Raw genomic sequence first — 11,922 nt, 5'->3', positions numbered from 1 at the left:
GTCCTCCAGTTAAACTGTCCCTGAGAGTCTCAAAAGAGGTGAAATATAATGTCTACCGCTAAAGAAAACCCCTGTAGGAAATTCCAGGCGAACTTCTTCAACAAAAGTAAATGTCAGAACTGCTTCAAACCCCGAGAGCTGCATCTATTGACGGACCAGGACTTGACCCAGGTAAGCAATGCATGCCACAAGCATTGATCATTCATCCTGATCATTAATAATAACGTTGACATCTGATCTCCATTGATTTTATTAGTTTAAAGTCCATTAACTGATTGCCAGCTGTTGTTGCAGCCAAACTTTGTCAAGTGAAAAATGATTATTAGCCGGAAACTACTGTGTGTAACCAGCTTGTCAGGCTCTAAGTATGTAGGCTGACAGTTGCATCCTGTTACAGCCTTCTTTGTTTTATTGTGTATTATGCTGTCAACTGTAAAGCTTAACTGCTGCCCTCCTACCAAGTAAGATGTCAAAGTTGCAAAGATGTCCATGACAGAGACGGTCCCATCTGTATGTGGTACAATCAGTCTGCAAATACTTGATTAGCAACAGTGCAATTACAGCTGTGGTGTAGAGACAGTAGGGGTGTTTAATGTGACTGGAGCACAGGACATCTGTGCTTTCTCCACTTCTTTCTTGCGCCTCTTCTCTTTCCACGCGCCCCAACCAGACTGGTGAAAGTGAATTCTTGTGGATTCCTTCTAACTGCATTTGCCAGCCAGTTTGGTCTTGATTGTGTAACCTTCAGCTGTTGTTTATCTGCTGTTGTTTGTATTTGGTGTGCACCCCAGGCTGGCTGGCACTAAGCGCTATGTGGAGGCTAATGGGGATCTGAATGAAGAGCAGCAAGGACAAAGTGGAGCTGTGGCGATCATATTATAAGCATGTTTTCTCTCACTCAGATCATTAGTTTGGTCTCTGTTGTATCCTGTAATTGATCCCAGACATGAGGCCCAGATGGGCTCTTGAAGACGGCTTAAAGAGCCAAACGGCAACGTCAGCATCCTCTCCTCCTCCGTGAGTGTGTGGGGGCACTCACTTGATTTCTTTTTCAAAAGTGTGTATTGCTTGCTAAAGTGCGTGTATTGCAAGTTAACCAATGCAGGACTCCTGAGTCACGATAGACAGCCTATGGTTACATCACTTCCTTTAATCTCCCTGTGACCTGGCCCACACTCTCTGATGACACCCAGATAGGCTTAATGCCCTGGCCTTCAAGAATCATACGACATCGGTCCTGGCGCGTCACTGTTGCCCCAGTCGCCCACAGGCTTTTGAAAATGTCTCCAGTCTGTCAGCTATCCAAACAGAAACAGGGAGCTCAGTTGCACAAGCAGGTTTTGTAAGGCTTCTCTCTGGTCAGCCCTCAAACCAGTTATCGCTACGCACCAGACCATTACTGGCCTAAAGCTGCATTATATAACCATGCATAAACAGTGTTAAACTTCTGAGCCTTGTTCAACAGGCCCAAGGTGAGGGTTAGGCTTTGTAAAATGTTCCCAGTGTTCAGAAACTGATACGGCGGACTTACAGAAGATAAACTCAATAACCCAGTGAAAAGAAAGCTCTTGTCAAGCTGTGTAATGCTGTTAAAACACCATGAATAGGTGATTTAGCTAAGTGAATTTGTGCCCTAAATTAAAAGCAAGTTATTCAGAACTTGAAGGGAGCTGGAGCTTGAGAATGCATCTTTGAAACAGATAGCCCACATGGAAAAGTTATGCAAAGGGAAGAGAGCTGAATGTCGGAAAGACAGTATCCAATATAAACAATCTCTTTGTTCAACTCTGCAAGAATAAAAGGTGGGCTGGGGGAGGGGCTGCTGCTGGAGCCTGAGTGCATTCATTTATTTCAGTCGATGTACTCCAAATGGGAGTTTTTATTTCCCCACGAGTTCCAAGTCTGTTGTCACGGTTTTCACTCGGTCACATGAATTGTTTGTCCCCAGAGAGCCGAGATGTTCGTCAGGCTTGGCGGGCCCTCCCTGTTGGAGAAAAGTGATCACGCTATCTGGGAGAGGTGGTGGGAGGCAGGGCAGTGATGGAGGACGCAGACAGACTAAGGTTTACATGTACGTGGGAGGGACGGAGAAAGACAGGCAGGGATGTGATGGGACTGAAGGAGTGGGAGCAGGAGTCACCGTGAGGGAGCGGAAATGTGGGGTTGGGAAATCAGAGTAGAGTTTCTCAGCAGCTAAAGGTGGGATGTTAAGTATCTGTGTTCCAGTTACTGACTGGAAACTGTTGCTTTCATCACTCAAGGATAGAGGCTGTCACTTCATGCCAAACAGAATATAGCTCATATCTAAGGCTCTGCCACAGCCCGATACTGTGTTGCTGTAACAGACCCTTCTATGTAAGGTCACCGTGTGATAATGGAATGACTTTCACATGGGCCCCCTGGTGTCACACCCAGCTGCATCTGTTTTAGTCAGCAAAAACAGAACCCATGTTAGAATGAACCATGTCCACACTAATGAAGACAGACTTGAAAATGCGTTGTTTTCTCTCAGTTTTGGCCTTTGCTCCTCACTAAGATGGTCTTCTCTACTCAGGAAACCTTTGAAAATGCTCTTCAGATCTATATAAACTGGTCCCATTGTAGAAACACACATATTATTGATATTGGTCGAGTGCTTCCGTGTTGCAGAAATGCTCATATGCCAACTTTCTGTCATCTGTCTCCATGATCGCTCATTTTGTATGTCATTAATGCCAATCACATAACGCTCTGTACTCAACGATGTGATTATGTTGCATAAGTGCAACAGTTATAGAGCTTATTGAAAAACTATTTGCAGTCTTCTAGCAGAAAGAGATGTGAACGAAAACACCCATATTGTGTGTTCAGTTGTGTTGAAACTAATATGACCTGATGGTTTGCAGTGGATATGGCTTTGTTAGATTTGTGTTACTGAAAAAAGAACATAGCCGATGCTTACTTCATGTTTTAGTGATCCAACAGTTGCCACTGGTATTCCTCTGAAAAGGAGTTTGTGTGGTCCCGACGTAGCATCTCCGTAGCCTCTTCAGCCCCGATATGTAGCTACATTTTTAAGGGGTGCATCAGCTCCCTGCCTCTATAGCTATGCCACAACCCCTTAAAACACATCTTTGAGAAAGCCCATATATTTCCCCCCATTGTGGTGGCCCCGAGGGTCTGCTCATGTATATGTGGACTGTGCACATCACACATGTTTGTGAATATGTCCCTCTATGTTGATGTGATAAAACAAAAGCCCAGTGCATATCTATATCCATGGCTCTCTCAGAGTATATCTGGCAATGGTTAAGAACACCACTACACTTCATCAGAGCTGCTTGTCAGGTGGTTGAATAGCTTTGAAAGCTTTCTCCCCCACTCCTGTCTGCGTGGGTCTGACGATTTCTGGAACTTTCCAAAACTGACAATCTGACATTCACACTCACTTCACGCCATGATCGGTCAAGTGTGTGCAGGTATGAAAGTAAGTTTAAACTTCTGTCTCTGGTTCTTTTTTCATTCTTTACACAACTATTTCTGTCGTTTTTCATGTGAACTGTCTGAAAATGTGCGCTGTTATCTCAAACGATTACAGCCTCAACCTGTCTTTGGTAGCTGCCTTCTTGGGTTGGATTGATATTATAGTATTTACCATTTAACAGTAGATATGTGACAGTGATTTGGTTCTACCGGTTCCACTGCAGGAGCTATTATCTTGTGTGGCCTTGATCCTGTGTAATCTCCCGAATATTGGTCAGTGATCAGACCAACGGTGTCACTACATCGAAAGCACACCCTCTCCATTCGTTCAAATGACACCACAGCACAGGTGTGCAAGTGCAGGGGGTTACAGCAAAAAAAGCTGATTCTGCTTCATCTTTTTCAGCAGTACCAGGCAGCAGCATCCACGAATGCACTTTGTAGGGAAATCAGATACGTGCACGTGCTCATTTGCCATACAGCACAATGTAGCATGGTGCTTATTCCAGTGGGTACTTAGCACTTGTGAAGATGGAGGAGAAATGAGCTCAGATAACTTTTCATTGCATCAGTGGACAGGAAGTTGGGGCCTATTATGTGTTTTTTAAAAGCTTGCGATCCTTTGCAGTGATGTGTTCTTGCTCCTGTTCTTCCTGAAGCAGCTGCTCCATGTTTTCTCTCTCTCATAGTGGGTGTCTCTCTGAACCCTTTCCAGACTGTCGGTCTGCTGGACGTCAGAACATGAGCAAAATCATTTGTCATCTTCTGTCAAATTACCAAGCTGATTTGATTTATCTGGGTCACAACATACTTCCCTCCCTCCCTTTTAATGGTTTCAGTTAATCAAAAGTGCCTTCACAGGCACGTCCATACAGGTTCAAACAAGGCATGTATAGTTTTATGGCAGGCATGCAGTGACATGGAGCAACAACAGGGCCAGTATTAGAATAGCAGAATAATGAGATCCTTCTACCTTGCAGCAGAGACATTGTAGGCTTGTGGAAGAGGTGGGTTAGTGACTGTGCTATGGTATGAGAACGACTTGCTAATGGTTAACACTTAAAGCAGAGAGATTGTCAGTATTAATGGAGAGCAAAGAGCAGCTGTTTTAAACAGCCTACCTGCTGCCCAGTGGGAGCAGGCTCCACGTTTATATGTTTCCATCTCTTTTGAACTTCTCTGGCTCCGTCAGACTGAGGTAGTTTGCGGTCAAGGTGAGTCACGTTTCAGAAGTGTCTCTTGTTTAAATGCCATAAGTTTGTCAGTTTGTCATACTGCTCTCATCTGCTGTGGAGAAACAGGAAAGAGAGGCACTCAAGCATGTCATCAAGCAGAGTTGATTACAGCAAAAGGCTGACATACCGGTTGTGTGTGTGGCTGCAAAATACACTGTGAGAACAGAGGCAACATCTGGACCCCAAAAGGCTTCTCCCTCTCTCATATTTACACCGTCTCTCGGCCTCCCATCCCCCTCAGCTCACACTCTCTTCCAGTTTTAATGATTACCTAAATTGCTCTTTTTCTTTCCCCCCTCTCTCTTTTACAGGCTAAACCTATTTATGGTGGATGGCTGTGCTTGGCCCCCGAGGGAACTGACTTTGACAATCCAATGCAGAGATCCAGGGTAAGAGCATATGTTATAGATGGGTGTACACACATAATGTATTCACATATACATATATATATATATATATATATATATATATGTAATGATACCTTCACGAGCACCATTCACTGCCTCTACTGCCCAGTCTAGAATTATTAAAAGTGAGGCTAAACTCCACTGCCTAATTGTTTTTGTTCTCTTAAGAAAGGTCAACATGTCCGTGTTTTTATGACTTAATAGATAGATAGATAAGACTTTATTGATTTCCATGTTACTGCAGCAACAGAGGCAGAGGCAAGATAGGCATGAATAGAAAACATAAGCAATAGTAGGAAATAAAACCACCTTCTGTGGCTCAGAATCAGACTATTCTGATAAGATTTATTTCTTCTGACAGAAATGGCAACGGAGATTCTTTGTGCTGTACGAACATGGCTGCCTACGCTTCGCCCTGGACGAATCGGTAAGTAATGCATCTTGTCTGCTGTTCAGACTTCCTCTGTTGTGACACTAGACGTCCAGCTAGAGCAGCTCAAATCTGAAGCAAAGAGGCAAAGGTTAGCAAGTAAAAATATTGATACTGATGTGCTTCTTTTTGTTGTGTGTTGCAGTAGCGCAAGAGGTCATATAGTTTCCTTCTAGACAAACAAATGTATCTTTGCGTCCCGTGTTTCTCATTAAAACACACTGTTTATTCTTGATGCCCAACAAATGTGTTGAATACATTCCCTTCAAGCATAACACATTTGCAAAGCCAGTTTATTTTGAAACTGCATTGTTTACATCCATGTTTCTGAGCTTGCAGCCTTCTTTTCCCTTTGCCAAGTTTCTTGTCACATTACAGCCACCTGTTGGTCAGTGGATTAGCCTGAAACTGGGAGGCGCATATGCGTCACTGTGCCTGTCTCAGCATATTTCTTGGAGAACTCCTAGACAGACCAGCTGTATACAGACAGATGAGCTATAGTTGATATTACTGCCATGCGATCCACACAACAACAGTGTTACATAGTCACTGCTCTGTCAGAGCTTTACCTACGTTTTTAACTTTCTTTGATGCATAGTGTGAACATAAGCAGCTGGTTGGTATTGTGACACTTGTTCTGTCCCTCACATCTCTCATAGTGTTTTTCAAGCTTTAACATCATTCATCAAGAGCCTATAAATATGATGAAGGTATTACAGGCTTATCTGGAGGGGGGAGGGGTTCAGCACTCAGCAGTGTTGACAATGTGCTTCCTCACTGCAAATTTTCCCTACTAGTTCATATAGGGGTCAATGGAGCTATGTAGATAAGCAGGGTTCTTCTGAAAGAATCAGAATCATTTCACATATAATGTGCTAAATGTGTTGGTAAACTGCATTTTGAAAGTCATAGCGTCACATGTCATATCCACATGTGTTAGTGAGATCTCTGGGTAAGCATTGTGCAGCGGACTAAAGACAGGCTGGGAAGTCTTCTCCTGGTGCCCACTGTAAGCCTGTGTTTGTAGTAGTAGGGTGTCGCTAAGGGAATGTGACACGGGTGACCAAACCCATAGCGTCTGATCAGGCTGGAGATTAGACTGCTTGTGTGTAAACACTGAGGGCCACACACGACCAGCCAGACACACACACAAACACACACATTCATGTACTTTTACATCTGCATCTGCTGCGAAGACTAAAGACATGATGTTTAAATCTCTGTGCTCAGGTTGTTCTAACCGAACTACACTCCAGGACAGCAACAGTTTTTTTTTTTTTGTTTTTTAACCAGCTTTTTCTGTTAAAGACACAGCCTCTTTCAGCAGGTGTGTCTCTGTTAAGTGGGTAGGAGGCTGAGGGGAAAAGGAGATGAGCTGACTTTGTAACAGCCCGACTGCCTCTGCATATAAGCCAGCCGTTTGAAGTCACATTTGGTGAATCTCTTTGTGTAGCCAGTGATGACAATGGGAGGAAACTTGGTGGCGTTCGTGTGAGTGTGTGTGTGTTTCCACCGTGTAATGTGTTTCCAGTGACACCCAGGCTGGTGTGCAGTTGTGTTTTCCTCTCATTGTAACAGTGATTCCAAAACTGTCTGCCTCATTGTCCTTTGGTCTTTTCATGTGCTCCACAAGGCAGGAAAACTGGGTCAGGGAAATGGCTGCTTTGTGCTGTGGACCCTGAGGATAGGAACTCTCTAAAACCCTGGAGCTGATAACAACACATTAATGTTCTTGATCTCATCAAGCTCATCATTGTTTACCCAGTGGCTCGAGCCTCCAGTGGAGGGCAGATATGATTTGTTTGAGGTCAGGGTTGAGGTTTGCATTCATTTCTCTCATGTGGCTTTTATACAGTGGAGAGATTTACACGAACCACACCCACCCGCTCTTTGTCTTCTGACCCTTTTGATCACATTATCTCTGTTGCTGTTCATCAACAGCCCTCTCATATCAAGGAGGTGCATGCCACACAGAACAGTGCATTAGCGTTATTATCAGCTCCATGTTTAATAGCGGCCATATCAAGACACTTGCGGCAGGGTTCAAGCTTACGGGCAAAGGAGCCTGAAGTCAAGTCTCCTCCTTCATGTTCATGTTTTTGCTGACTAAAAGTAAACCAATTTTTTTGAATTTGATTGTGGTCTACAGCCATCTAACATATTCAAGATGTTATAAGAAATGCGCCAGAAATGGAGAGAAATATGTATATTTTTTTTTCCTTCAAGACTAAGATTAATGGAATTTCATTGCGTTAGTACAGTTTAATAACTGTTAACATGGCTAGTCGTAGCAGAGAGAGCTCAAACTCTGACCTGAGGTGGCCATAGTTCAGCTGTATTCACACTGATAAAAAAACAACCCAAAGAATGCAAACATCATACAACAGAATACAACACATTATAAGCCCTCATCCTCAACACAGGTTGCTGAGTTGGTTGAAAAGATCAGTACCACCCTCTTCTCGAAAGCCAGTCGTTAATTAGCCTTATTAGCTTAGCGTAGTTTAGACAGCTAGCTTGGCTCTGCTTAAGGCTTTAATCTTTTGAATCAAGATGCCATATTTTGTTTCTTTAATCTGCACCAAATTTTCAATTTTTTATTTTATATGCAGGGCAGTTACACTCTGGAGAAATAGTCAAGCCAATCATTTGAAGGCTATCTTTCACCCTTGTTCTGACTTTTTTCTACATTTTTTATATATTCATCCTTCATACAGGATAAGATATATGGCGTAAGAAAACTGTTTGCGACATGACACTATAAAGAGGTAATATAGCACTTCCATTAACTTACGAAATCACAAGAGGGGAAAAAAGCAGCAGAGGCAGAGCTATGTTGACTTTTAGTCGCAGATCTGTTTAATTGCTCCAAAAGGCCAAAGTACCAACTGTACAGATGATAGCTGGAAGTTTGGCTAGCTACTGTTGACTCTGTGTTGACAGCTCAGCCACACACACTGACTGGTCCCAGCACACAGTCACATATACATATATGACTGTGAAAGTGTTCCTGTTGTCGGTCGCTTCATAACACTACAGATTTACTACTACCAAAGTAAAGAAGTGGTTGCACTGAGCAGGTTCGCCCATTTTCAAAATCCTCTTGAAGACGAAGGTCCAGGGAGCAATGACATCGTCTGCTATTTTTCTCCCAGCAGACAGCAGGGTGCTATCTGAAGTAGTGGCCTCCTAAAGCTGAACTATTTTCACCATGAGCTGAGGGAAAGATGCTCTCCCATCTAAAGCAGCATTCCTCCTCCAATGCCCTTATTTGGTGAAGTGCAGTGAGCTCGCAGCCCCAGGACCACAGAGAGCAAGAGAAAGGGAGCTGTAGCCCCTAAAAACCACAGAGGAAACGTCAGATTTGCCCCAGACCCAGACATTCCACACACGGCCTGCCACAGCAAGCACCCAGCTTTGCTGATGCTGCTAATGCATCAGATAATTGAACAGTTGGAGGAATAGTTTAGTAAGGACATCATTGTTGGATTTTAGACTAATCAGACCGAGCTGAAGACTGTGAACGGATAGATAGTGAGACGGTATGTCCACAGAGATGGAAATGCAGTGAGACCACCCTGACAGCTCTAAGGTTCAAAGGTCAATGACCATGTGAACATGCTGAAGGGGGGTCAGGAGGGGACCACTTTGCTCCAGAGCTGCCTCTGTAACATCATCATATTGTATAAAATGAAGAACAGCTCTGTCACTCATTCTTTAGTCAGAATAACTCACTATGCTTTTTCTGAAAGCATTCCCATCATGGCAGCGTAGCATTGAAGCTAGACTGGAAGTTCCTGTCTGTAAAGAGTTTTGATGGAGGGTGCTGTGTCGAGGCACATGTACCATATAAAACAGCAGTCTCCTCTCCAGAGCCTGCTGTGGAGAACTTGCCTTTGGCTTCGCCTGTAAAACCCTCCTGGAGGATTTATTATTATTTATGGAGTGGGTGTACTCCACTTAATTCTAAAGCTGGCTCTGTTATTTTTTCATGTCGTTTTTACAGTTTTTTTTTCTTGGAAAGTTTACCACTGGGCATAGGCTGCAGTAAATAAAGGTCTTCGACTTTGTCATGGGGCGATTACCTCATAGACACATCCCTTTTTAGTGAAAAGCATTTTACTTGTCAGTCTCCTGTGGGTTGTATTGTTTCTGTTTAGTCCGGGTGTGTTTTATAGCCTCTCATGCCATGTCAGCCAGAGTGACAGGCGTCTTATGGGGAGTCTGTGAGAAAGTTGTTGATTTTAATAATATCCCATTGCAAAGCTAAAAATAGTCAGCCCCACGGAAGGGAGACACAATTAGAGGATATGGAATTGGCCCAGTCGTGTAGAAATCAAACCCACGATAATTAATTTGCGTTTGAATGGTAGCCTTGGCAGATACATCTCCTTTGTTTTGGTGCCAATAGCGGAGGGCAGTTTCTAAGCAACAAGTTGCTTTCACACTCTCAGGACCAGGATCAGCTGGACTTTAGAAATGCAGGCTCCACCTAACAGCAACAAATAACAGAGAAAACTAACCTTCTGAGTTTTGCATTTTTATTAAACTCAAACTCAGATCATCAAAGACATTGCCCAAAGCAACCTGCCCTAACACTAAGTTTAGTTCCTTTGCCATAGTTCCAGGTGCCAAAAAAGCCCCTGATCTGGGGGTGCTGCTTTCAAGTGGCTAATGAACTTCAGTTTAAACACAAAACCTGCAGCTGCTACAACTTCTGTACTGCTTCTTTTACAAAATAAGGAAGCACTGGATTCCACTAGTAGCAATAACAGAATATTGTGTCGGCTTCACTTGCTTCAGCAAGTGCACCAGAGAAAAAAACAAAACTTAATTTGCTGATTGTTTCATTACATTTAGGGCTTAATAGGGCTATTTTTTTATCCATTAATCTGCTGGTTATTTTATCAATTGATCAGAAAATGTGAATTTATAGTTTTCCACTGCCCAAGGAGATGTATATCTTGTATACCAAATGTCTGTTCTGAGTGTAGCTCCCGAGTTTAGTACTTTTTGGAACTGTTTGGATAAACAAGGCTAATGGTGGTTCTAGAGTACATAACATATATAGTCTCAGCTTTTCTCCATGTTACCGTCCTCATCTTAGCAAATATGCCACCGATATTGATGTTTCACCACACTGTAGGGGTCCTCTCAGTTCCACACTGCTACTTCTCATGATTCTTTCTAGTGGAGGAAATTCTTCCACAGCGTCTGAGTTCTGAAGTGCGACGCAGTGTAATTGCCATATTTGGCAGCCCCTGGGGGTTTACAGGCAGATCTTAATAAAGCTGGATCTGTGTTCAGTGGCCTTAAAAGGAGCTGGAAAGAGACCCAGCACCTGTTTTACATCTGTAGCAGGCACAGGCCAGCAAAGCCTGATAACAGAGCTGCGGGATTCGCAGCAGACACAGTGGAAGTTTAGGGGATTTCTTCACTCTGATGTTAACGAGACAATAAGTTATCAGATCCAAATGACAGGGGGTTTATTATCCTGTCATACAAAACATACAGGAAACTTACATCAGTTTAGTGTCTGTGGCTTATTGAATATATATTTATATTTTACCCTGTTAAAGGTAAAGAGCCTCTGTGTGGTAGCCAGTGTACAAAGCTCTTCACTGATCACACACACAAAGCGGCTTTAGTCCGGCATCCCATTGCTGTCATCTCCCCTTTTCACTCAGTGGGTGCTACCACTGAAAGGATTTGCGTCGTTACCATGGTGATCTGGTGATAACAGCAGAGTGTCCATACAGCACAGGGCCGATGCGCCCTGAAATCTGCCTCTCAATGAGAGATGAGGGATTGGAAGAGACTTAGTGTGCAGCAATGAGGCATGTTTTCCCTCAGATCTTCTCTGTTTGAGTTTCAGACCATTTGAAATGTGATACCAATGATATCAGTGCGTAGTTGAGCCCATCCATCCATCTTTCCGATATGGAAACAAAGCAGTGACTCACGGATCTCATTGAAATGTTCCATTTTACACATTTTTGAGATGTTAAACTAAACTATACAAACTATTTTCTAACTACACTGAACTACTCCTCAGTTCCGTCTTTTGCTATATTCGATTTTCTGCTCCAGCACTCATTTAATCTGAATGATAAAACGTGTTGGCTAATGTGTCATGTTGTGTCTCCTCTAGCCAAGCACGCTGCCTCAGGGCACAGTGAACATGAACCTATGTACGGACGTCATAGACGCCGAACCCAAGACGGGCCAGAAGAACTCCCTGTGCATCATCACCCCGGAGCAGGAGTACTTCATCAGAGGAGAGAATAAAGAGATCATCAATGGGTCAGTTGTCTTGAAGTGTCTGCTGATGGGTTGGGTAGGATGAGATGTGAACACACAGGTGTTAAAATCCCTCTTGCCTGTCTCC

The 11,922-nt window shown here is 43.4% G+C and overlaps 1 protein-coding gene across 2 annotated transcripts in view; it reads left to right on the top strand.

Annotated features, from left to right (window-relative positions):
- The window catches only part of mprip (myosin phosphatase Rho interacting protein), a 37,527-nt gene continuing 25,605 nt past the window's right edge, over positions 1–11,922 (top strand). Inside the window, exons 1-4 of one of the 2 annotated variants that reach the window (XM_070851428.1) lie at positions 1–171; positions 5,009–5,086; positions 5,466–5,531; positions 11,686–11,837. In XM_070851428.1, the coding sequence (XP_070707529.1) occupies positions 49–171; positions 5,009–5,086; positions 5,466–5,531; positions 11,686–11,837 (419 nt within the window). In that variant the 5' untranslated portion in view covers positions 1–48. The remainder of the gene's footprint in view (positions 172–5,008; positions 5,087–5,465; positions 5,532–11,685; positions 11,838–11,922) is intronic. The other variant, XM_070851430.1, reaches the window with a different exon arrangement.

Source organism: Pempheris klunzingeri, chromosome 20 (genome assembly GCF_042242105.1).
Source record: "Pempheris klunzingeri isolate RE-2024b chromosome 20, fPemKlu1.hap1, whole genome shotgun sequence".
Taxonomy (NCBI): domain Eukaryota; kingdom Metazoa; phylum Chordata; class Actinopteri; order Acropomatiformes; family Pempheridae; genus Pempheris; species Pempheris klunzingeri.
The sequence above is the reverse complement of the archived record's forward strand: the minus strand, read 5'-3'. Positions and strand labels throughout refer to the sequence as shown.